This window comes from Carassius auratus, chromosome 16 (genome assembly GCF_003368295.1).
Source record: "Carassius auratus strain Wakin chromosome 16, ASM336829v1, whole genome shotgun sequence".
Lineage (NCBI taxonomy): Eukaryota > Metazoa > Chordata > Actinopteri > Cypriniformes > Cyprinidae > Carassius > Carassius auratus.
This window is the reverse complement of record NC_039258.1, coordinates 16,511,325-16,537,449: the sequence shown is the minus strand read 5'-3', so window position 1 is coordinate 16,537,449 and position 26,125 is coordinate 16,511,325. Positions and strand designations below refer to the sequence as shown.

At 38.0% G+C, this 26,125-nt stretch overlaps 2 protein-coding genes across 3 annotated transcripts in view; one reads left to right on the top strand and one right to left on the bottom strand.

The window, feature by feature from the left end:
- Positions 1–141: 141 nt before the first annotated feature.
- mtbp (MDM2 binding protein) lies at positions 142–20,623 on the top strand. Of its 2 annotated transcripts, none has more exons than XM_026284404.1 (22): positions 142–305; positions 411–491; positions 580–653; positions 1,405–1,547; positions 1,734–1,792; positions 1,960–2,101; positions 2,222–2,336; positions 3,371–3,493; positions 8,713–8,807; positions 9,737–9,803; positions 10,000–10,117; positions 10,300–10,470; positions 12,048–12,161; positions 12,798–12,968; positions 13,858–13,921; positions 14,119–14,277; positions 15,016–15,111; positions 15,218–15,469; positions 16,982–17,177; positions 17,959–18,072; positions 18,781–18,846; positions 18,994–20,623. In XM_026284404.1, the coding sequence occupies exons 1-22, from the start codon at positions 242–244 to the stop codon at positions 19,030–19,032; spliced, it is 2,523 nt and encodes an 840-aa protein (XP_026140189.1). In that variant the 5' UTR covers positions 142–241; the 3' UTR covers positions 19,033–20,623. The 2 variants fall into 2 exon arrangements, with proteins under 2 accessions (XP_026140189.1, XP_026140188.1); XM_026284403.1 differs by having other exon boundaries at positions 13,834–13,921; positions 18,994–20,621.
- A 1,103-nt stretch (positions 20,624–21,726) lies between these two features.
- Positions 21,727–26,125, bottom strand: part of LOC113116317 (beta-1-syntrophin-like) — a 36,462-nt gene continuing 32,063 nt past the window's right edge. Inside the window, exons 6-7 of the mRNA XM_026284405.1 lie at positions 23,060–23,250; positions 21,727–22,321 (exon numbers count right to left, since the gene is read on the bottom strand). Of these exons, the coding sequence (XP_026140190.1) occupies positions 22,229–22,321; positions 23,060–23,250 (284 nt within the window). The 3' untranslated portion in view covers positions 21,727–22,228. The remainder of the gene's footprint in view (positions 22,322–23,059; positions 23,251–26,125) is intronic.

Here is a 26,125-nt window from a genome sequence, read left to right as displayed (position 1 = left end):
TAATGTAATTTGAATAACAATAGGTATATGATTTTAATTTTTGTTTAGTTCACCCCCAACGCGAGTTTTCATCAGTTCCTACAGACTGTATTTTTGGTAACGCGCGCGTCATCGTAACGTCATCTTCGAACGTCCGTGTTGGTTGTAAACGCGCGCAAATTTGTTTTGTACTGCGTGGAGTCCGTGTGGTGCTGTAACAAGTTAACAACATTAGTTTACATGAACACGGCAGCATACAGTTATGGACAGATACGTGCTAGTTGTTATAATAAATCTAGAGCCAAAGAAAGAGGGCTCTTTTAACGGTAAGAGGACACCGCATATCAGTAATTGTCAGAAGTTCTGCTTTGGTTATCTGTTGTTGTTGTTGTTTTGACATGTAACGTTAACGTAATGTTAACTTATTGCAGGCGTTGATGAAACCAAAAAAGTGTTTGATAATCTCAAGAACATTTCTAATTCTAATTTAACGCGTATTCCTCCATTTCCAGGTAGGTTTATGTATTATAACCTCATTTTCCTATCATTTTCCCTGCGTTTTGGTGTGAAGTTTGACTTTGTGTGTTTCAATTAATTTAGCCTGCTCTCTGAGTGGAAGTCCTGGCCCACAGAGATGGTACTTTGCCATTCAAGCCAGTTATGGTACAACACAGGTAATTTACATGGATATTTGCTTTTTGTTTAGTGCACTCTCACCTTAGATTGGTTACAAATGACAAACAGGGTATAAAGTAGTTATGTAAATTTGTTCAAGGGTGTTTAAATTTTTTTCTGCAAAATCAAACCGACAGTCACCACTTATAAGCTAACGTTACTACTAAATATTGTCATAATTTTCTGTAAAGTTGCTTTGTAACGATTTGTATTGTAAAAAGCGCTATACAAATAAACTTGAATTGAATTAAAAAGCCTTAAAATTTCAAATTCTTAAAATAATTATGTGAACATAAAATATTTAACAAATAAATAATATGAAAGTACAAAATTAGATAAATAAAATTTATATTTGAGTAAATAAATAATTAAAATATGTAAACCGTATAAATTTATTCTAATTTTTAAAAAAGGAATAAATTAAATAATCTGATTAAAAGATGCATATTTGCATTATAACAGTTCAGTACTATAGTGAGTAGAAAAAATATTTTAAACTAATAGAACCTAATATTTTCTGAATAGTATTATTATAGTATTGTACTAGTGCATATATATTATAACAATTTAAATGATTATAAATTGGGTCTTTATACATGGGATCACTTGCATGAGGATGCTCATATGTAGTTGTCTGTGACATATGAAAGATTGGAAAAACCCTGGTATAGTGCTTCTGATCATTTACACACACACACACACACACACACACACACACACACACACACACTCTTTACTGTGTATTTCCAGTGGTGCAGCTCAGAGTGGGAGGAACTGTGTTCCCAGCGCAGTGACAGTGAGGAATCAGAGCCATCTGCTTTAGACACCTGCATCGCTGCCCTTCAGGAGCAAGAGGAACAGAGCGTGCTCACAGAGAACCCGTCCCACGCAGAGTGAGAGATTGTGATTGATACTGTCTAATATCTCAAACTGAAGAACCTTATTGGACCAAAGAATTGATCATGTTTCTGGGATTAGTTGATGTCATTCATAAGTTGATTATTGACATGTTTATTTGCATTTACTTCCATTAACTCTGTGTGTTTTTTTTTTTTTCATGATGATTGATATCATGATAGACTCTTTGAAGAGGCTGCCGAAGGTCTTCATCAGTTAGCAGATAAACTTCCTCCTCCAGGTACTATTTTATAATATTAAATGGTTTTGGGCATTCTAAAGTTATCATGGTAATATTTTCTTTATTTTGTTTTACACATTTGAGAATATTGCTAGCAGCAAACAATGTTATCATAGTGTTGCTATGCCTTGTTATTGTATTGATGTGATGTTTGTTCTTGATTGCAGGGAAGTCTTTGCTTGATGTGATTGTTCTGTGTGTGGATGAGGAGGCGGGGTTGAAGGATATGTTGCCTGTGATTGGCTCTTTGAAGCACTTGAGGGCATGGCATTCGGCACAGATAATCATGGTCACTGAACACAATGCAGGGTAAAATCTAATATTCTCCAGTAATAATATCCCCGTTCTTGAGATAATAGACCTGTCCTTTCTATTTATGTGTTCTGCTATGCCTGATGGGCCTGTGTCTCTTGTTTCTGCACTATAAAGGTGGCAGAAAGCAGCCATGTACCTAGATGGCCGCTTATGTTCTCCATCAGTAATTGACAGCTCTGTGGATGGGAGAGAAATCTGGAGAGGTGGACTTCACATTAGAGAGAAAAAGGTACATTATACTGATCTAAAACCCCTTTGTTTAAATGTTTAATAAACCAAATGTATGAGGTTAAAAAGTGAAGTGTGATATTGCAGAATTGCAGAAATACTAGGAAAAAGAGGCTCTTGCTGTTTGCCATTGGTTGGACAAGCAAATAGGCCCTCCTCAAACTCACAGATCAATGAACTACTATTATTTTATTTTATTTTATTTTTTAAATAAAATTAAATATTAACATTAGATGAAAAGCTCAATTACAACTAACTGAAATGATAGAAAATAAAGATTAAAAAATTATGGAAAATATAAGAAATATATATATATAAGAAATAAATAATAATAAATAAATAAGAATAAATAATAAATATATATATATATATATATATATACACACACACACACACACACACACACACACACACACAGAATATATATAAAACTGTAGACTTTCTTCTGTCCAGCAGAGGGCGAACACTTGCAAGAAATGAGGTATGAGCGAGCAGTAACTCCTACTGATTTGCGAAACTGTAAATACAAAGATGGAAAGAGTTCGTAAGCATGCAGATTTAAAAGAAATAATTTGATTCAGGGAAATTCTGAGCAGGGAAATTTTATATCTTATCGGGAAGAGAGCTCTTATACAGCGAAATGTGTGCTTTGGTTAAGGGAAGATAGCAGGACCAGTAAAGTTTCTGGGTTAAAAGTGAATTAAATCCATTAATACACCTAATGAGCCTGATGCTGATACAAAGATCATTGATGATAAAGGGTTTGAGTTTGATTCACTCAGTTTGGTTCATGCTGCTCAGAGAGCAGGTCAGTGTTTCTCTGAGAACTGCAATCTCCATTCTCATGTTTTTTGGAAGTTTTGTTTGAATCAGAAATGAAGAATGCATCTATCTATGCTTGAGCATAAATTAGTTTCTGTCACTCTTGTGTTGTAGAAACAGGACAAGTATTGTAGTGAAGTATAGACCCCTCTGAATGACACTTGCAAATCTCTCTTCAGCTCATTCTGAATATCTTTCTTGTGTTATTTTCAGTTTGCTTCTGAGCTGAAGTTTGAGGGTTTCTGTTTGAGAGCTCAGAGGAGAAATCGCTGGAGTGATACACTGTATCCTCACACAGACCCACAATGCCACACTGATCATAAACTACAGCATGAGGTGAGCAGATTCAACGGATTCTTACAATTACAATTTTTTTTTACTAAAACTGAAAAGGTTTGTATTTGTTTGAGACTAAAACAACTCAATTTCTGCTCCAGAAATCTGTTCATAATAATCCCAATTTTTTTTGTTTTAGTTTTGTTTTAATTATACTAGTGCTGTGGTTTTGTTCAAGTTGTGAAAGTTTATTCTAGAATTTATTCTAATAATGTCAAACAAATGAAACCTATGCTTTGTGAGCTACATTAGTGATTCTTCAGGTGGCACAATTTGAAACGATGCCACCCATGAGAGTTTCTTACTTGGAGAAATGGGAATGAGATCTCATATGAAGCTTTTAATATTAATATCAAACAGTCCTGCTGAAAATTGTTTCAGACGATGACTAAAATTTTCCAGTGCATTTGTGGCCCTATGAAAGAGGCGTTCTACATTTTTATATCGGCTGTATCTTGCTCTCTCTCCTTCTCTCTCTGCATCTCTTACACTGTCGTTCTGTCATAAAAGTGAGAGTGTGGAATGTAATCGTAATGAGTTTTCCGCTCTAGATTAATCACAGTGGCGGTAGTGGAGTATTGAGCCCCTCCAACGGAGCTGATTACACCCCACAGTCTGTTTACACTGGGCTCGTGCCGTACAGTCACTGCCTCTATACTGATTAGTACCATTAACTCTCTTTCTTTTATGCCCGCGGTGCTTATGAACTTTATTATTGTTATGGGCACCGCAATCAATGTGAAAATGCTGTTCTCCTCTGTATATCAGAGTGAGTAAGACATTACCTTCCATCTGCCTCCACGACCGTACGTCTCTGATGAGAGATGACAGCACTTACGTGCAAACATTCATTCAGAGCTCTTTCAGTAATTCATTTCAAAAGATAACACTGTAATGTGAAGGCATTTTAATGCTACATCATGGTAACCTTGGAATTAAATAAATGGCGACTAGAGTTGCTTTTCTAAAGTGTCTGATTGTCATTGCATTACATACAGAATATAAAAATTTTAGTGATGTCAAATGGTTAATCGGGATTAATTACATCCAAAATAAAAGTTTTGGTTTGCATAATATATGTGTGTGTTCTGTGTATGTTTATTATGTTTATATAATTGGTTGTCAGTTAAACGCGACAAAGGGTTACCCCACCCCAAAATGAATAATGTTTCATTAATCACTTACCCCCATGTCGTTCCAAACTCGTAAAAGCTTTTTTGTCTTTGGAAGACTATTTAAGATATTTTGGATGAAAACCGTGAGATTTTTGACTGTCCCATAGACTGCCAAGTAAATTACACTGTCAAGGTCCAGAAAAGTATGAAAGACATTGTCCATCTGCCATCAGCTGTTCAACCGTAACTTTTTATGCAAGATGGCAGCATGTCCACACACAGCGGCTTCTCTCTCTCCCATCAGAATGGTGTTTTTTGTCTTGTGAGTACATCGTGTCTACCTGTCTTTAAACGTGCGTACAGTTGTGAGCTTCTGCCCAATGTTGGCAGTACCACATTTTTAGAGTTAAACTCCATGCATGCGGAAGAGCTGCGGGATCTAGGTCTGCTCCGGAGGCCTACACCATCCTCAACCCTCACTACTGCATCTCGAACTCAGCGGTGGTACCACAAGCGGCGTGAGAGGAAGCAGAAGAGGGTAAGCGCGGAGGTATCTGGGCTAGGCTAACGGCTAACCCACACAAACCAGCTATCCCCACCATCGTACTGGCTAACGTTTGCTCTTTGGACAAGAAACTGGATTACATCCGACTACTACGCTCAACTCAGAGGACTGAAAGAGTCTGTTGTGTTTTTGTGTGCACAGAAACATTGCTCAGCAACTGTGTTCCAGGCAGCGCTATTCAGCTCAATCAGCTGACATGCTGTCGATTGTACACAGTTCTCATCAAGGGAGGTAAATCTTGTGGCGATTGGCTTTGTGTTTACATCAATGATGCGTGGTGCCGCGATGCTCTTGTGGTCTGCAAACACTGCTCCTGGCAGAGTTTATGATTATTAAGTGCCGGCTGCTCTATCTACCGAGGGAATACACAGCCATACTGCTCGTTGCTGTATACATCCCTCCCAGTTCCAGCAACAGAATGAGGCACTAAATGAACTGTACCAGCACATCAGTGAGCAGCAGACAGCCCACCCTGATGCTTTTTTCATCTTCGATGGAGATTTCAACCACGCAGACTTATAGACTGTGTTCCCAAAAATACACCAACACATTGACTTTCCAACACGGGGTAACAACACTTTGGACGCCTTCCCCCTCCCCAACCTTGGTGCCTCAGACCACATCTCTGTAATGCTATTGCCTGCATACAGACAGCTCGTTAAAGTCATCAAACCAGTTCACAAACAAATACAAATGTGGCTCGAAGGGTCATCAGAGGCTCTTCAAAGACTGTTTTGACACCACTGACTGAAATATGTTTAAGCAGGCTGCCACATACAGTAAAACCACAGACCTCCAAGAGTACTCCGAGACTGTCACTGCCTTCATCACCAAGTGTATTGATGATGTAACAGTTACAAAGACCATCACTGTCCAGGCCAACCAGAAGCCGTGGATGACAGGGGAGGTCTACAGACTCCTGAAGACACGGAACGCTGCCTTCAGAGCTTGAGATGAGGTGGGCCTAAGGACAGCTACGACCAACTTATCCCGTGGCATCAGAGAGGCTAAGAGACAGTGCTCAAGGAGGATAGCCCATCAATTCAGCGACAGCAGAGACACTCGAAGCCTGTAGCAGGGGATACAGACCATTACAGACTACAAGCCCCCACCACGGACCTGTGACAGCACCATCTCCCTGCTGAACGAGCTGAAAACCTTCTTCGCTCACTTTGAAGAACAAAACGGCACCACAGCACAGAGTCCACCTCGTCACGGCGACCAGGTGATGATGCGCGCAAAGCTCTGGGTCCTGACAACAGTCCTGGGTGTGTACTGAGAGTCTTGCACTGATGTCTTCACAGACATTTTCATCATCTCACTAAGTCAGGCTGGTGTCCCCACATGCCTCAAAGCTACCACCATTATTCCAGTCCCGAAGAAGCCATCTTCACCCTGTTTCAATGACTAGTCATGCATCATATCAAGTTTGACCCCCCCCACCCACCCCTCCCCCCCCTCCCCCCGGACCCCTTCCAGTTTGCATAACTGTACAACCACTTGTCCGATGACGCCATCGCCACTGCCGTCCATTCAGCAAAAGCATAAGTTTGAACAATATTTTTGTCATTTGATAATTATTTTGTGAAATGCTTTGCTTAAAGTGCGTTAAAAAAATATTAATATTAATTAATATTTTGCCATGTAATGCAAAGGCATGCACACTAAGTGTTTACAAATGTACTTTTGGGGGCCTTTGTGTTAGAATATATCTATTTATGATGTAAATGTAATAAAAAATGGTTTGTTTTACGTTTTGCTGCTCTAATGGCAATGTTTGGATAATCTAGAGAATTTTATATTTAATCTATTTGCTGCTGATATATTTACAATTTCTCAACTTTGTTGACAGGTCAGAAGTGAAACTAATATTAGAACTAATAATTTAGAATCTGAAGTCTGATTCAAAGCTTTTGTAAAATAGCTGGTTGAGTTTGCTGTTCATCAGTGCTCGCTATTAAATTGCAATGCAGTTGTAGAAACAGAGTTTATTTACTTGTTTGCAGGATTTGAATTTCGGTGCGGGGTTGCACATAATTCTACTGATTACCGCAGTTTCTGTGCTTGTAATGCAGGAAATTCCTGCAAATATTTCAGTGTGAAAGATGCTCGTGACAGATGATGGGATATATCATTTGCACGTGCTTTTGAGTCTTAAAATTTTAAACATTCAAGTGATAAATTCAGTACTTGGATGCTCTGTGACCTTGAGACCCTTTCTGTAAGTCGACTCGCACCCAAAGCGCGCGTGCGCCTTTGCACGTAAATGGCCAAATACATACAAAAATGTCAGTGTCATGTAAACAGTCGATTTATACTAAACATTGTCAGTATACTATTAAGAGAAACAAAACTTATGTGTAACAGTTTGATCCGTGCATTTGACCTCTTAAAGAGACCGCAACCTAAATAAACTTGCTGCTCTGTCATTGATGGTAATTGATGCACTGAAATCTAACCAGTATTATAAAGTTAAATAGATAATTCTGTTTCTGTGGTTTTTCTTTATCTGAATTGGATGATTTTAGTTTAAAAATGTCTTAAAAATACCCTAACCCCTCCCCTCAAATTTACCCCCCCCCCCCCATAAGACCCTAAAGGGGGAATTCCCCCTCATTTTCCAAAACAAAATTCAGGCCCTGTGTTTGGGTGATGTATTTATGGTTTCTTCATTTCTCCAACATGTAAATAATGTAAAGCAGCCTTGCCCACTGCAGATTTATCTACCGTGGTATAAACGGTATAGCAAAATCACTGGTCGACACCCTGATCTGATAAACATTGATAAAATTACATGATTTAATTTGATATACCCTTTTATCTAAATTGTTAACATGATGTTATCATCTTCCTTTCCATCCTGTAAGGGATTTGCAACAGTATTTTTAAGAATTAAAGTATAGCTTTGAACTAATTTCACCATGTTGCATCGTACTCCTCTTTTCTGTGGGTCCAGAACTACTGAATAATGGAGCAGATCTCTTTAGATTGAGTTCTTCTTTCTCTGCTCGCCTTCTCTTGTATAGAAGCTGAAAGAGCTGATAAAGAGTTAGAAATGTTGCCAGCTCCCTCTCAGCCTCTCATTTTCCAGGCCAAAAGCTCTGGTTTAGTCCTGTCTGAGCACAAAGCTGATTTTGTTTCAACACTCAGGGGCACAAGCACCCAGCGGCCCCAAAACCGCTTTAACCATTACTCTGCTAATGGCAAATAAACCATAAAAGGGCTGTTTTTGTTTCTTTTCATTAGCCAGCAGCTGCCACAGCCAGTAACACTTTAATCTGTTGGTCACATAAGCCTTTGCTTGGTTAAAACTGCTTGGTCATCAGTGTTTTTCTTTGGTCCTCTTCCTCCCTTTCTTCTTTTCCCTTGTTTTGAATAATGCATTACTGACTTGACAGAACGTACAGTCACTAGCACAAGATGCCTTTGTGTGTGTGTTTTTTTACAGTGACAATTTTCAAAGACACAAATGGTTAATTTATCTCTGAACATAAATATTCTATGACCTTGGAAAACATGCTTGGTTTTGTGTGTTTTAGGTGTTTCAGTGTTACCAGCCTGTGTTGGAACTGATTCAGCTGGTCAGAGTCAAAGATCTCCCGATTCTTCTCCATTCCAGTGCAGAGTTTGAACTGTATCCTTCCCAAAAGAAAAAAGGCTCCATGAATGCCCATTAGGGCATTTTATTCATAAGCACAAACAATAAATGCACATAATGCATGAAGATGTTTTATTTGAATATCTCTTTCAGATATGTAATCATTTACCTTTGCAAAGGTTTAAATTAAATATTGTAAAAATGCTAGAAAAGACATAGATTCTCCTTGTATACATAAACTGACCAATCAGAATGAATATAATTTGTTTCTCTCAAAAATGCTATGACAATGGACCTAAATTTTGTCCTCTTTTGGTATACTTTGTATATTTTGTTTACAGCTAGTTCCTGTAGATTGTACTGCATGATTTATTTTTCTTTTTTTTGCCATATATGGAAGAATTTGGTTGATGTTCTGAAAGCTTTAAAAATTAATGACGCATAATAATCTGTTGTACGTTTACGCATTTGTCAGATACTTTTATCTGAAGCAGCTTCAAAAGTCTGGCTTTAGTAATATATTCTAAGGTTGCAATTTATCAAAGGTGACAGTAAAGATATTAATAATGTTACAAAGGATTAGTATTTCAAATAAATGCTGTTCTTTTGAACTTTGTATTCATGAAAGTATCCCTATAAAGGATAGTAAAAAAAGTTACTTACTATCTTATCTATAAACTAAAAGTTTGTGTAGTATTTTTAATTACTACAGACCTCTTTCATAAAATTTAAGAAATAGATCAACTCCAAATTCTTGAATGGTAATGTATATGAATGTTTAAAAAACAGTCAAAAATTTACTAAACATTTACTAACTGTACCAGGCTTCTCTCAATGTCACGCGGTGAACTCTGCACTGAGAGCTAATGATTGTTGAGATGGCATGTCCTTCATGACTGTAACTGTAAACTGCAAACTGTCATTTTTCTCTTTGTATTGCTTCACACCTTGACATTCATCTACAGCGGTTTGACTTCTAAATCTGTCAAAGCCAAGCTACTCTTGGACCAACTGTGCACATTGCGTGGAGAGGTAAGGCCAACTCCAACATGATCATCACCAATTATTTTCTTCCGGCCAGATATAAACCCTCGCCCACTAAGATTCAGCCAAAGCTGTCAAAGTCTTCTGTGACGGATAGTCAGAAATTGATAACTCGCATCCAGCTACTTATTTCCCAGAGCTGGAACACTGGGACGACAAAGACAAAAAGTGTTTCCTGTTGCAGGTGGGAGCTTTGTTTTCTCTGCCCTGTGTGATCAGCTCGGAGGCTTTCCCAGCGGCCTCCCAGCTCAGCTCCTGCAAATGGAGAGACTTCATGTCCAAACGCCCCAAGGACATACCTGGTATGAGCAGCGTTTTTGTTCTGAAGGCTGTTAATATGTATAATTGCACCATGCTCATTCTCATGTGCCGCCCAGCACTCACATCACGCGTTGTAAAATTATACGCTGACATTCATGCGCTGAAGTTGCCTACTTTTATTTCTGTGTGTTTGCTAGCATGCATTAACTCTTCATCCCTGCAGTGCCTGATGTGGAGGTAAAAGGTGAAAGAGGCCGCTACCTCTTCTTAGTGCAGGGGGCGGAGTCAGGAGGCTGCACGGCGCGAATGATACACACAGCCAATCAGATCAATGGATCTGCTGCCCTGGCAACGCTTAATTCCATCATCAGGGAAAAAGTTCCACCTTCCTCAGGTATGATCACCAATCATTTAAATCGGCATGAATATGCACAGATGCAACAGTATGCCTAGAGCTGGATGTTTGAGCATAGTCATAAATCAGTGTGTACTGTCTGATTGAGAGGACTAATACAGTTCTTCTAAAGTAAGTTGGAGCCTGTGGTGTTCCAGAACCGCATTTATTAGAGTCAGATTAAGCCCATATAACAGTCTCATCTATCACAACAGTAGCTGAGGCCACCTGGATGTTGTCAAGATGACTAGCACAGACCTGAGTTTCATAAATGTGGGACATCACTTCTTCTAATTTATATGAGTTTACAAACACTGAATTGGATACAATAGCACAGTCCCAGACTGTCACGTATCTTTTTGTTCCTTTCAGCAGTTTGGTATTTTAAAGCTTCAGACTTCATCGGGTTAAATGCTTAAAACCCTTTTCTTGTCGACAGAGCAACTGAGGACATTTGGTCTTGGACAAACCTTCAATTAAACAAGCACTGGAACAGAAGGACATAGGACATGCCTTTTCCCCGTGCCTTTTCCCACTTTCCCTTTTTGCAGTATAATCAAATTTGAACAGAACACTTTTGGCCATTTCATATAATATATAATTTCTCGACTTGCCATGCCTTCTCATTGATTAGCATCTATTTGTTACACATGTAATCAGGTGGTTTGTGTTTCACTACTCTTCTTTGAATAGCGAGAGTGGCTGTATCGAAGCCCACCGCTGGAGAGCTTTGTTACATTAAATTACTGCTCTTGAGATCAGAGAATGATTGGGTTTGCTCCGAGCCTCCCGTGGAGCTTAGAAGGTTGTGCCAGATCCATAACTCAACCCTGATAACTTAAGACACAAATAAGAAAGTGGTTGTTTATGTTGGTGCGCAATACGGCAACAATGGTCCGGCACCGGTACTAACAATAGACCCAAAAAAACATGTTCATCTCATACAAGAGCTTTTCAGAGAGACTGCATTGTGATGAGCACTCCAGGATACCCCTCAGGTGTATACTCTCTCTGAATGGATTCTGAAGAGATGCCTGGTACCTGGGAGTTTTCTATAAGCAGTTTGCCACAAGCCAGTCAAATTAAATTGCCATCAGGGCTTTAAAAAATCAATTATTTTGTATTTCATTTTTATATAGTATTAAGCATCTTAAAATGCTAATGCACATATTTTTACAGTTTAACAAACTATTTACAAATTCTTTCCAAAATTAGCTAATGATTATAGCCTGTCTGGATGGCTTTTAAGTTTTTAAAATGTCTCCACAGGCTCCGCAATGGCTGCTCCGGGTGTGTGTGTTCAGGGTGTGCGTGCACTTGAATGGGTTAAATGCAGAGCACAAATTCCAAGTATAGGTCACCATACTTGGCCACATGTCACTTCACTAAATAGTGTGCATGTAAGAGCATTAATGTAACCAAATCAAAGCTTGTAAGGAGGAACAGTACTGCAGTTTTGAAATGTAAGATTGGATATTCTGGGCAGGCTTCTCTCCTGATACTGTGATTAACACCTCTTGACTCACTCTACTGCGTTCTTATTCTCTCATTCTCTTCTCTTCTTTCTTTCTCCACAGGGAGCAGCACTGCTGACTGGCTACGGTCCCTGCCGTGTCTCCGTGGAGAGCAGTTCCTGCAAAGGGAGAGAAAGCTGGCCAAGGTGCAGACTCTGGTCCTCAAGGAATGCTGCCGTAAGTGTTTCCCAGGCAACGGAAAATCTTTCAGCAGGACCTCTAAGTATTCACACGCTGTGCTTCGGTCACCCCGGAGCAGCACATTTCTAATCCTATTCCTGTGGTCACACATTCTCAGTCTCACGTGAGCTCTTGCTGAAAATTAAGATCTCTTTTGTGTGGTAAACAACAGAGCTTTTGTCAGGCCTTCAAAACCTACTGTGTTAACAAGTGTTTATGATGCATGATAGCCTATATGATTGATAGATTAATTGTGGCATGTCAGAGCACTGTTATTAGTCTTGTAGCTAACAAATTCAGGTTAGATCATAGTCTGTATCAGACATGTGACAATTTTTCTTTGCACATTTTGTATACGGAGTACAAACATTGGACATCAAATTAGTAGAGAAAATGTGTGATGATGCACAATTTTACCCTTTAATAAGGCACTTCTAGAGGGGATTTTGTGAGATCTGATTTGAAAACATGATTAATTTTACAGCTGTCTCAGATGTGCTAAGTTTCATTAATGTGTCTTACAAGAAACTGAAAGTCAACATGAAGCAGACAGATACAATATGTAACAGATTGGTGTGAAAGGTTAGTGTGATTAATGAGATACATTTAATGATGCATCTCATGTGTGGCTAGGGCGACGAGAGGAGGCCCAGAAGTCTGCTGCCATTCCCGTGAATGAACTGAAGGCTCTGCTGAATCTGGCCAGAGAGCAGTACCTTCAGATGCACGACTCCACTCTGTCTAGAGCGTCTGAACGCATGTGCCTGGAGAAGGAGAACCGGACTTCCTCTTCTAACACTAGTGGTGAGGAGTACTTGCAGAGCAGTTTGCTTTAGCGATACATCATTTGTAAAAAAAAAAAAAAAAAAAAACTGTGGTAATTATTACACTGATATATTAATAATATTATACATCAGATTGATTACTACTTATGTTTATTATAATAAAATCAGCTTTAGACCAGTGCTTCTAGACTGGTTTTGCTTCATTACCCAAATTTATGTGTCAAATAATGAGCCAACACAGTACCAAATTTGTTCATTGTATAAAAGTGAACAAAAATGCATTTGATTTCAAAAGTTATTAAATTACCATTGCCGTAGGTCCCTGTGAAATTGGTTTAACCAAAAACTGTTTTATTTTTCTAGATTCAGTTTTTTTTTTGACTCCGTTTTAATGGTAATGTTATTCATTCAAAATCATGTCTATTTAATTGAAATGAAAACTTACAATATTAAACCGCAATTTATTAAAACTTAAACAGCAGTTCTAGTGATTAGGTTCTTGTCTTCATGTATATTGGGGCAGCAGAGACTGAAACACTGTGAGTGTCACGCACACTTCAGTATGTGTGTTGTAAACAAAACCATCCAGATTTCACAGCGAGTCGGTCACCTGAATTCACTATGTTGACACTGTTGTTTCATTTGACTGCACCTTAATACATCGAACAAACACTAGTCTAAATGAAGTATAAGTATTATATGGTATTTCCAAATACCAAATGACCAAATATGTGGTAAAATATCACAGAGGTTGATTTGAAACACGTTTGTGCCTGTGTGTGAATAACGATATGTAATCCTTAGTGTTTAATTAAGTATGCATTAAGATTCACTTTTATTTACATAACCTGTTGCTCTTTCTGACCATTACTTTTCTTTCAAAGATGTGAAACGTTGTGCTCACACAGAATGGCCAGAGAGGACTGTCCTGCAAAACTATGAGAACATACAGAGAGCCCGACAAAGATCCAGGTAAACCATCTGGGACCATTTCACCTTATCTGAAAACTCATAACCATGTCTGGAGCCTTCAGTTGTTGTCTTTGTTGAGGGCTTAATGAATCTCAAAAACAGTGCATTAGATGGGAAAATAGCTTGTGCATTTGTTCAATGGTTGGAATAGTACATTTGTGGTTGGTTGCATGAATAAATTTCAGTGTCATCCACAGGTGCAGGCTGTTCAGCAGTGGTTCCTCTGAGAGTCTGATGGGGCCTAAAGATAGCCAGAGGGGAAGTTCTACACTGCTGGATGCCAGAGAGCTGCTCAAACACTTCACCCCAGATGGACTGCCTAGTGGGGAACTACAGCCGCTGCCAGTGCTTAGAGGGTTGGTCTTACACACAGCGTCTGACATGATGTCTCTTAATGACTTTTTCCCTAGCTTATTAAAACCGCAAATCAAGTCCCTCTAGACTAGGAGGGAGCATATGTGTACATGGTAGAAAGTTTTAAAACATCATTCAAGTTTTACAAAAAATTTTTTATTTCTGCTTGCACTGGTCTCAGCCCCAGGTTCTTTATTTATTCACTCTCACACTGTTTGAAAACATATACAACCTATATTCTTCTTTGGAACACATTAATGTCCATGTAATAAAGCAATGTGGCAGTTCAGGATTTAAAACGGGGGCAAAAGGCACATAAAGTGATGCATTGGACACTATCATATATGTGACCAGTCATAAAGGGTCAGTTTCGTGGTCCAGGGTCACATATAGCTTTGTGTAAGGACCCAACTATAAAAGTTTAAAATGTAGTTAAAGTGAAAAAAAAAAAAAAATTCATTCATGTTTTTAAAATTTTGTTAAAAATAGTTAAATCATCTTCTTCGGTTTATGTTTTATGCCTTTTGAACAACATCGGATGATTAATTCATTCATTTTTGGTGGCCCTATTCTGAATAATAAAATAGAGGTTATGTACTAGCTGTGTACCAGAGATAAAGATAATAATAAATAGAAAAAAAAATTGATTGTGAAGATTTTCTACCATCTCTAGAAATACTCGTATTTAATAATTCCTGAACTGAATGTCTCTAAATGTGGTGTTGTTTTTGTTTGTGTAGTGATCATGCATTTCAGTTGTCTCCTGACCTCACACCCAGGAAGGTGACCAAGCTTCCTTTCTCAAAAGCCGCCCGATCCCACTACCATGGAATAGAGTAAGCGTGTGTGTGTCTGTGTGTGTCTATATAAAAACTCATCCATTTTACAGTCTGTTCTTCCTAATTCCTCAATCTTCTCAAGCATTCTCTGCGTGTGCTTCAGGTTCTGTCTGGATGAGCGAATGGCCCTTGAGCGAGATCGTGGCTTTGTGAAGCTGCAGTCTCGTCTAATAAGATATGAGACCCAGAGCACATGCTGTAAGGAGCCCTGCCCTGTGCCATTCGCCCTGAGTCCTGCACCCTCCCCAGCCGTGCTGTCTGAACCGGGCAGTGTGCCCGACGGTGAAGCTCTGCACAGCGAGCCGCCCCGCCTCAAACGTCGCTCCCGCGAAACAGACCTCCAACCACACAAGAGGTGACAACACAGCATGCATACTAATGATGAAGGGTCATCTCATGGCTTTTTCTTACCTATAGATGGCCACAGGTCTTCTTGGGATATTGTTATTGTTTTTTTTTTTTGCATCAGTTAGCAGGTCATTAACTATTAATTACATTCAAAATTAAAGTTTATGTTTACATACTACATGTGTGGGTTCTGTGTATATATATTATGTATAAATAAATACATATACATATATTAAGGAAAAATGTATTAGATTTATATCTGAAATATTTATTTATATATTTATATACACAAAAAATATACTATGCAAGTCTGAATATATATATATATATATATATATATATATATATATATATATATATATATATATATACATACATATATACATGCAAATATTTTTTAAATGTATACGTATATAGTATGTAAAAAAACTTTTATTTTGAATGCGATTTAATATTGATTAATTGTTTTGCAGCTCTAAATTAGATACAAAAAATTTCAGGTCCTTTAACATCACACAATCTTTAAGAAATCATACTATTATTCCAATTCAGTGCGTAATATTTAATAATTTTTGGGGCTCAAATATTAATAATGGTTTTTATTTATTTTTTAAGGGTGTTGTAATGATCTGTTGTAATGATTTACTTGCCAGCCAGTATTTAAATAAGTCGACTTATTACACACCAGTTCTCAGAAGAGGAACGTTCAGTTAGACAGTCAAACTAATGTTTCTCCAGTTAGGTTAATTTTCTGAAGCTGTCAGTTCATTGATTCTCCCTTATGGCTCATTTTAGTTTTGCCTGCTCATCATGCCCCTCCGTTCCTCCACTTTACATGCATTTGAATGCACCATATGTCACTCACACCCAAATTGAATATAGATCTGTGCTTGATGGCTTTTGTGAAAGGGTGAAATGAGCAATGAATGAAAATTACTGAGGAGCACTGCAATGAAAGTCAAAAGTCTTAATATTTCTATCATTTTTAGCTAAAATCACGTAGACCCTCTCTAAATGCGCTTCACATATGGCAGTGATCAAATGACTACTGTTTGGCCTTCTTTGCCACCACAGAAGCCCAGCGTGCATTAGATGATGTGTTGTCAAGACATGAGCTTATTGGCTTATTGACTTTTTTTTTTTAATGCTGACCTACTGCAGAACTCCAGGGGCCACATTAATTTTAAGGCCTATCATCATCATCTCATACTCTGAAATTACCACAGCGGTGTCACATCATCGGGAACTAAAATCACAAGCCTGGAAATATATGTTCAAGGATAAAAAAAAATCCTGGAAACTGAGCAGTTCTTTTTAAATGGCTTAGAAAGAGAGCGCTGGAGCTGACATCTCCTGAAGAAAAAAAGTGTGTGCTCCAGCGCTTAAGTTAGGCCATCACATCAAGCCATTTTGATTAGAGTTTTGATGTGAGTTACAAAGTGAGATTGTGGGATTGATGATCTCAGAGAAGCAATATCTTACACCATCCACCTCATCCCTTTTTAAACCCCTTTGGCAGGTTCTGTAAATCAGAGAGCTCTGGATCTCTGGGTTCAGGTGGCACTCACCCAGCAGTGGGGGCTCTGCGGCAGCAAGCAGTCCGTTCCCGCTCCAGCTCAGGTCTGGCCAGGCGTTCTGCTTCGGTTGCCGACCCCTCGCCCAGTCAAAAACCCAGCCAGTCCCAGACCGAGTCCCGCTCCGAGAAACACAACAGGGTGAGTGCTAATGACCAGACTCTGGAGAATTTATCAAATCAGTGAGTGATGCAGTGTATATTGGTATCATTTAGTTTGTTGTGTGATATGTTTTTTTTTTCTTTCTTTTATTGTTATTGTCCGATATTGCATATAAATAGGTAAATATATCTTTTTTTAAAGATATTTCTGTGTTGCTTTTTTATTCATAGAGGACAGTATGGAGAGTTGAAAGGGTGGCGGAATGGAAAACTTATGTTTTAAAAAAAGATTGATTTTAGTGTTTTATTTATTTAGTTTTTGACAGAATAAATAAATTGTAAATAATAATTTAAATTAAATAGTTTTAAACATTAATTTATTGGTATATGTAATATTGAAGATATTTAAACAAAGCAAAACCTAAATATATTTAATGTACATTACCTCGCTTGTAACATGCTTGACGCATGTAACTTGACATTAATATATAGGTATAAAATATTGATTCTAAGATAGACATAAAAAATAGTAGCGCTTTGTAGAAAAAAGGTGGCTAGGAAATAGTCAAATACGCGGTTTAAGGTTCATTATTTCAAAATATCTGGCCACTGGATGCTGCATTTGACCAATCAGAATCAAGTATTCCAGAGAGACATGGAATAAGGCAGAACAACTCTCAGCCCATTCAAAACCATGAACCCTTTACTTTATTCGGTGTATTCACTACCAGTCATCAGCAAATGTCAGGTCTTTATGTGAGGTCTGTGAGTGCAGTAGTTACGTGTTTGTGCATCATTCTCATCCGTTGTTTCTGCTTCAGATGCTGAGGGAGGTGGTTGCTAAGACGCTCAATAAACACGGGATCAGCAGCGAGCACAAGTGCTTTGAAGCCTGTAGTCAAAGACTGTTTGACATATCAAAGTTTTATCTGAAGGTGGGTACGAATCATTCTGCCTCTTTCCCTCGCACCCTGCTGTCCTGCCTTTAGGACATCTTTGAAGCGCTCAAAATATGCCGCCTAAACGCTGCCGATTGATGTTATCTAGATCATTTATCCATGACAGGGGAGCAAAAACTTAGTTCAACAAACTTGTTTCAATTGGCTTTGTTCCTAAAGCATTCAAACACGTTCATAGGAACTTAGAATTTTTCACTGAAGTTGATTTTCATGTGCACTAAAATCATTCATAATTTACTCAGTATGTACAGACTTTCTCTGCTACGGTACCTTTAAGAACTCGATATATAAAATGACCTCTGTTATATTAGGATGACTTTCACAATATTAAAACAATAAAAGACCTGAAATATTTCAGTTGGTGTGCAATGAATCTAAAATATTTGAAAGTTTAATTTTTATCATTACATTATGGAAAATAATGAACTTTTATCACAATATGCTAATTTTTTGAGAAGGACCTGTATTAATATGATTGTCTTTACGGTCTCTTTTAATAAATTGAATGCATCCTTGCTGAATACAAGTATTTATTTATTTGAAAAGAAATTGTACTGACCCCAAACCTTTGAATGGTCATATAAGTATGCATAAATGTAATAAAGCATCAGGAAAGTCTAGCTTGCACAATGCCCTTCTCTGAGCCGTTATGTCTCAGCAACCTGTTTGTTTGTTTTACTACAGGATCTGAAAACCTCACGTGGCCTTCATGAGGAAATGAAGAAAGCCGCCAGTAACAACGCCAAACAGGTAGAGCACGCACTTTAATTTACTGTGTTCTGAAGGACCCGAGTTGATGGAAATGACAAATTACAGCTATGTTGGTTTGAGATGTTTTTATAAGGTGGCCTCAGAATTGAAACAGTGTTTTTATACACACACTGTTCTCATCCACAGGTGATTGATTGGGTTGTGGAGAAATCATCTAAAAGATGACTTGATTTGCAGCTGGAAACTGAAGGTAAACGTGCAATAGGACGCTGCGATTAGAACTAACATCATGATGCTACAAAATGAATGAATGGAGCTTCTGTAGAACTTCTCACAGCATTAATTATACAACTGTTCCTGGCATGTATATATTTCTATATTGTATATATTTTTATGTGTTTGTGATAATCATTTTAATGCATCAAAAATGTTGTTTCATTTGGTTTTGTAAGGTTTTAACGCATGAACTGAGTGTCTGACTGACAAACAGCCAAACATGGCCCCACGTTTTCTGAGAAGCGCTGTTTTGCATCATGAAAATCAGTCAGAGGGCGTTTCTCCCCAGATCATATTTCAGTAATCAGTTCGCTCAAATCACAACTCAAGCGTGAAACAAGGAACACATGAGAGTCTCAACTTTTTTTTTTTCTTTTCCAAAACCTCATCATTCCTTCTGTGATTGCCTCATCTTTTCTTTTTCATTGGTCACATACTATCAGCACTAAACTACCGCTGCAAGTAATTTGCCCTAAAATTACCTACGGTCAGATTGGGTAAAGAGTAACTGCTCCCTGGTACTCCCTGCCCAGAGAAGGTCGAGGGTGACTCATTTGGCAAACTAGTCGCCGGACACATTCCAGTCCCACACAGGGCCATTGTTCTCGCTCCTGGGTGCCCAGAGGGGTGATGGGAAAGCAGGGAGGGAGGGGGCTGCACATTACATTGGCAACCCTGAAAGCCCTCGGAGGCAACATGCAATCTGAACTCACTGCTTATCACCAGAGCTGCTCTAGTTCACATGCTGAAACTCAGTGTTAGGATGTTGAATAAAACCGATGTTTTTAATATTTTAGTTTATTAATACATTGTGATACTTCATTTTTCCCAAGCTGAATCAGTATTTTGATCTGCATGTGTAAACTCTATTAAACTTTTTGTGTGTGTGTTTAAGCATCTCACTTTGTTCTCTATGCTGACGTCTTGATATAAAAGGGTTCATAGCATGAAGAATCTTAATTTTCCGTGTACTTTTTACAAGAGTTCATTGTACTATGAAAATCTGCTGTCGTTTTCAGAACTTGACACTTCCTCCCCAGTGACCATTTACTGAAACTTACGCTGAAAATGAGGAAGTGTGAATAACATTATTCCTAAACAGTAGAATTAAGTGAAATGCGGAAGAATTGGTTCAACCTAATGCCACACCTAGATGTGTGTAGCACCTGCTGCTTTACATATCCTTTGTGATTTCTTTGTTTATAAAAAAAATAATAATGTTTGCTCAAAAATAAGCCATAAATTTAGTCACCCTCATGTTGTTCCAAACCTATGTTACCTTTTCTTTGTTCAGCTGAATATGAGGACATTAAAGACATTTTGAACGATGTTTTTGTCATTATGAAAGTCAAAAAATCTGATGCCACATCTGATGTAGTGTGATGTAATCAGTGTTTTAAAATCTTATAGGAGTGAGTAAAAACCTAAATTACAATCAGTTCATCATACAATTTAATAGTCGCATCAAAAGACTCACCCTGACTCCACGTCACCCTGGCGCTATTTTGGAGAGTATGGTGATGCGGAGGAGATGAATTGTTGAAAAAAGTCCAAAACTAATTCTATTTTGCACACAAAAAGTATTCTTGTAGCTTTGTAAAATTACGGTTGAACCCCTGATGTCACATGGATTATTTTACCAACCTCCTTGCTATGTTTATGGACCTTAATCATGTAAGGATCCTTGCTGTCTATGTAGGGTTAGAGAGCTCTCGGATTCCATCAAAAATATCTTAACTTGTGTTCCAAAGACAAACGGAGGTCTTATGGTTTTGGAACAACATGAGGGTGTGTAATTGATGACAGAATTTAAATGTTTGAGTGAACTATCCCTTTAATGTTATTTTTGAAGCTTGAAAGTGTAAGACCCCATTGATTTCTACAGTTTGGACAGAATCATTCTTCAGAGCATCTCGTATTCTTATTGATTTTGGAACAACAATGTTGAGGAGGAGAAAACTATGAGTGAACTATCACTTTCATTTCGAAATCTGATTCTCAGCCCCGTGACTCCTGGATCCGTCTTGTGCGCTGGAATGCGGCATGGACGGTTTCGCAGATGAGACAAAGGCTGCGCCACAGGGGCCCTGCTGTCCCCAAATCCATAACCCCTACAATGGAGCAGTGCACTGGGAACGCTCAGTGCCTGACAATGGACACTAATTGCTGGTTAACTTGAAAACTCTCAAGTGTTCTAATTTATAATCTGACATCCAAAGTTCTTCAATGGCCTTTGTGTGTTTGCACAGTGAAGCTAAATATGACCACAGGCCACTGAGAGCAAATCTGAGCCTCCACAATAGTTGTTGTGCTGGCGTGCATGCAAGCACATCATGCAAGAATAAAGAACACCCTTCTGATGAATATTCAAAACAACTACACAAATGTGACCGCATTACTAAAGACTTCTTTTGGATGTCAGAAGCTAGTACAGCAGGACTTCAGATTTATGAGCGAGAAGTTCTGAAGGGGAGGGCTGACCCTGTCTCGATTTTCCTCTCTTGTCACAAAGGCCTTGCGAAAGCAGCCAGTTTGTTGACATGCCTTTTTGATAACCGGCACTCTAGAACATTCTTGTTGATTCTGTTTAACTATCAGTGTCGCACATCTCCAGAGTGAAAGCACCAGAAATGAGAAACAAGATGACTGTTTTCAGGCCGTTTAACTTTTATGTGCATTAACAAGGTTTAAACTAGCCTTTCTTTAATCCACATTAGCTGCCAGACAGATGTAATTACTCCGACAGCTGTCATACAGATGGCCGCCTTCCCTCCTGTTATATAGAAGTTAATGGCATTGTAAGTGCTGAATACTCTGCTGTATTGGATTCTAAATTAATACTTTGAGTATTTTTTTTAGTTCCAATCACAAGTTAGTGTTCATTATATAGTTGGATATTTTTTTTGTTGTTGTAGAAAATCAATGTGAAATTGTGTTTCACTATAATTAATATCTCTCTGAAAAATACATTGTTTATCATTAATGAAATGTGATTAAAATCATTCAGAGGTCCGGTTTGTTCCAGTGCCAGTTCATCACTGCGTCATCACTCTCGTTCAGTCTTGTGAGCTCCACTGCGTGCCGGTTTTCCCTTCTCCGTGTTGGAATAAATCACGTCACTGTTTCAGTCTATAACAGTTCAATCTCAGGCTACCAATCCTAATCTTGCAATCTTAGCAGACAGGAAGGAGTGGAGGATAAAAACAATGGGCTTGGGACAGGAGTGCAAGTCCAGTTGCTGTGAATAGAAAAAAATAAAAAGTATTAAGGGAAGTCCCTGATGTGATAAACATATGTTGAGAAACACAGTCATGATCAGACAGGTCTTTCAGAGATCAGCCGTCTATCAGTACAGACATGCATCATTTCCTTTTCTGAAGAATTTCACCTAAGTATGTGTGACACAGCTAAAAATATATTGTATTGACAATATGTGTTAAATATCTCTGTATTTATGTTTGCAGTGCAATGGAATAAAAAAAACACTTTTATTGATTTTAATCAGTAATACACAGTATTCATTAATTTATATTCATGTATATACAGCTGTTGTTTTTACAGTTTGTTTTAAAAAAAACTGCAATATTGTGAAATAATTACAATTTTAAATATTGTCTATATGAATTGATTTTAAAATGCAAATTTATGAATGCGATGGTAAAGCTGAATTTTCAGCAGCCATTCCCAAAGTCTTCAGTGATAGATGATCCTTCAGAAATGAAAATATGCTGATTTGGTACTCGAAAAAAAAAAACATTTATAATGTATGTATAAGGGGTGTAAAGGTAAATGTAAGGGACTCATTATTCTATCTCATTACGTTTAATGTTCTTAAAAGGAATACATTATACATTTTGCAGTAAATATATTTGCACTCCTTTCTGATGCGCTCCATCATGCATTAAGTTTAACCGTGACTCGATTGCTATATAAATAGCAATATAAATAGCACACTATTTGCGAATATTTTACTCACAATTTCACCCTCGTTCCCGCCAAAATCCAAATAGAGGATCCGTACTCCATCATCAGCAGACATCTTCAGCTTTTCAAATGGGTAACTGAAGAGAGGCTGTGCCACAGAGCTGTCCTGTCCATCTGCTATGACAGAGAAACCTCGCTCATAGTGAATGACCAAGCGGCAGTCCTGACCCTGATACATACAACCTGAAGAAACAAAAACACAAAGAATATTCTGATTAAATACAGCCATCACGATTACCATAACAAAATTAAGTTGAGTTGTCATCCCAAAGGGGGTAAAAAAAACAGACACGTGAAGCAAATGTTAAAGTAAGTAAATTTTCATTATTATGATTATTAGATCCTTTAAATGTTCCTATTGAAATACAACTACTTTTCTGAGTGGATGAAATTGTTCCAAATTATTCAAGTAGATGCTTTCACATTTCTGATATTAAAGGCTCAGGTACAATTTGATAATAAAATATCACGTACAACAATCCAAATAAAAATAAATGAATACAGTAAGAGCTCAAGTACTAATGGAACTGCCTTTCTGGTTGATCAATCCAAGCAAATTCCATTAAGGTGCGAATAAAATGAAAAAGGATTCCATTTGTGAGATAAATGTCCTTTGATTCGCCTGATAATTGGTACATTATTCATCACCAGTAATCTCTGCTCAATACCTCCCTGGTTTCATCAAATACATCACAGGACTCCATGTATCCAGTATCACCCCTCCAATACATTCAATTGCAGCTCATCAGGCATGACAGGATGTGTGGAAACCTACTGTTATCGTGTCTATTGTGAGTGTGCCAGTGATCCACTTCTGCTGTTCCCTCCATTTTCCCCAATAAAGCTCCCTGAATCTCTCTTTGACCAGGTAATTGCGAGGCTAGCGTGTTCTTTTCACATTGTGTGTCTTTGAGAAACCTCTCGGCTCTGGCTACAGTGCAGTCCATTAGGCTGATTAGATCATCACAGCAATGAAAAAGAATCTTCTTCAGCAATTTACCCATTCAATTGAAATTACACTGACATTAAACACCTATTAATTACACATTTTGGGTGAGGGGCTCCAAAAAAGTGGATTTAGGACTACTCTTCCCATGTTGCTTTTAACAATACTGTAACCTTATCCCCATCAAAACAGCTTGATCTTCAGGACTGAGGGACTCTTTCCCACCAGATGGGCTTTTAGTCAGTCACAAACATCCTCTCTTTCACCATCAACAGCTTAGCATAGGAATTTTTGGGCCTCTCAACTACAATAACTTTGTAATAATTCAGTAACTCAGCAGTTTAAGGTCCCTAATATGTCTATGCAAGCTTATCTTTACCAAATTAATAATAACAACACATTTACTTTATATAATCTTTTAGTAAACATGAAAGTACAACTAAATAGGACAAGAACACCAAATAATATAATCCATCCACTACAGATACTATACTATAAAATGGAGCCAGAAAACCTAAATCAAAGATGAAATGTGGAAAGAGCCACAGAGTGGTTCTATACAATTCATAAGATTCATAACAACACGCTAAACGTTTTTAAAATATAGCATCTTACTACAAATTTTTAAACGGTCCCATGCTCAAAATGGCTGACATAGGAAAACTGGGTATTGTATGATTCGATACACTGTACCGAATCTAATGATACTGTTCAGAAATTCTAAACAAAAAAGTAAATTTCGACCAGAAGTAAGTACTGTTCTGAAATGTTTGGTATAGTACGTACCAAGTTTGGTCATATACTTAAGGATTGCGAAGACAGCCTCATGTAAATTTTTGTGTGAATTTTGTCACATTTGTTAAAGTACTTTACGAGAATGGTTTGATCCATCAGAAATCTCTTGATAACTTTTACCAGCATTATCTGAATATGATCTGAACCCAATTTTGGTGAAAATCGGACAAACAGTCTGGGACGAGTTTGAAAAAGTAGGTTTTTGCGAAAAATCTTGATTCGTACAAATTTTAATTTTGGTGTGCGTTTGAGTCGGCATGAACCAAGGAATCAGAGGAAAAATAACTTTGCTTCTAGAACATATGGTTCAAAAGTTATTAGAAATACGAATGCACACTGAGCTATTGGTGGCATTAGAGAACTTGAGATAGAGACTCCAAATTTGCTATGGTTAATATTGAGACTGTCCTCTATGTGCCAAATTTCATAACTTTCCCGCAAAAGTGGTTCTATAGGCTGCAATAGACTCCCAGAGTGGAAGAAGAAGACTAAGACTAATGGATACAATAGTTATCCAAGCACTTTCATTGCTTGGCCCCTACTAAACTGTATTACATTTGGCCTTAAGTTTGCGTCTAAAAAAATCTATTGACTACTATTATCATTCCAGACTGAAACAGGATTTTAAAGTCTTGTGGTCAGCAAAAATATGACAATAACCTACGAAAAGAGAACTAAGAGAATGATTCTTTGGAGAGACACATTCTCTGAACAGATTATAAGATTAGACTAAACACAGGTAATAGAGCATCAGCTGCCAAATGGGCCTTTCCCATAAAATTCCAAATATGGAGCAGTTCCAAGATCCTGACGCAAACAGGATCTTTTTAAGCGAACAAATATGTCAAATCCAGTCTAACGTGTTATTCGTCTGGTTTGTTTGGAGACGATCTGCATCCGTTGCTCTTTCCTACAAACTCAAAGTAATAATCTTCTCCCAAATGTATTAATTAGAGAGTGACATGTTGTAACAAGGCCAGTCTATTTTTATTGTACAAAGTTTTCTCACAGCACTGTTAACATGCTTAACTCATGACAGTAGAATCAGCATTAATCACTGCTCAGTTTAATCTCAGCCTACTTGCCATTCCAGCTTAGTAGTTTAAATAGAAATGATCTCAAAGCCTGATCTCAGAACAGTGAAAATATCTGACAGAAAGGGAAAACTGCAAAATATCCAAATAAAGCACGGTGCTCTCCAGGGGCTCACTTGCAGTTCAGTAACAGCAGATACATTTCCTATCAGTCCAGGCCCAGGGACTGCCTAAGAGCTTCAATTCCCAGAATGCTTTGCTCGATGCCCCTTGCCTGCTGCAT

What these genes read in the sequence shown, in the direction of transcription:
- mtbp (XM_026284403.1), top strand. Translation starts at nt 242, where the DNA reads ATGGACAGATACGTGCTAGTTGTTATAATAAATCTAGAGCCAAAGAAA. An exon ending in GCGTATTCCTCCATTTCCAG is followed by an intron (nt 492 to 579) that starts GTAGGTTTATGT and finishes CAATTAATTTAG; the next exon opens with CCTGCTCTCTGAGTGGAAGT. An exon ending in GAGAACCCGTCCCACGCAGA is followed by an intron (nt 1,548 to 1,733) that starts GTGAGAGATTGT and finishes ATATCATGATAG; the next exon opens with ACTCTTTGAAGAGGCTGCCG.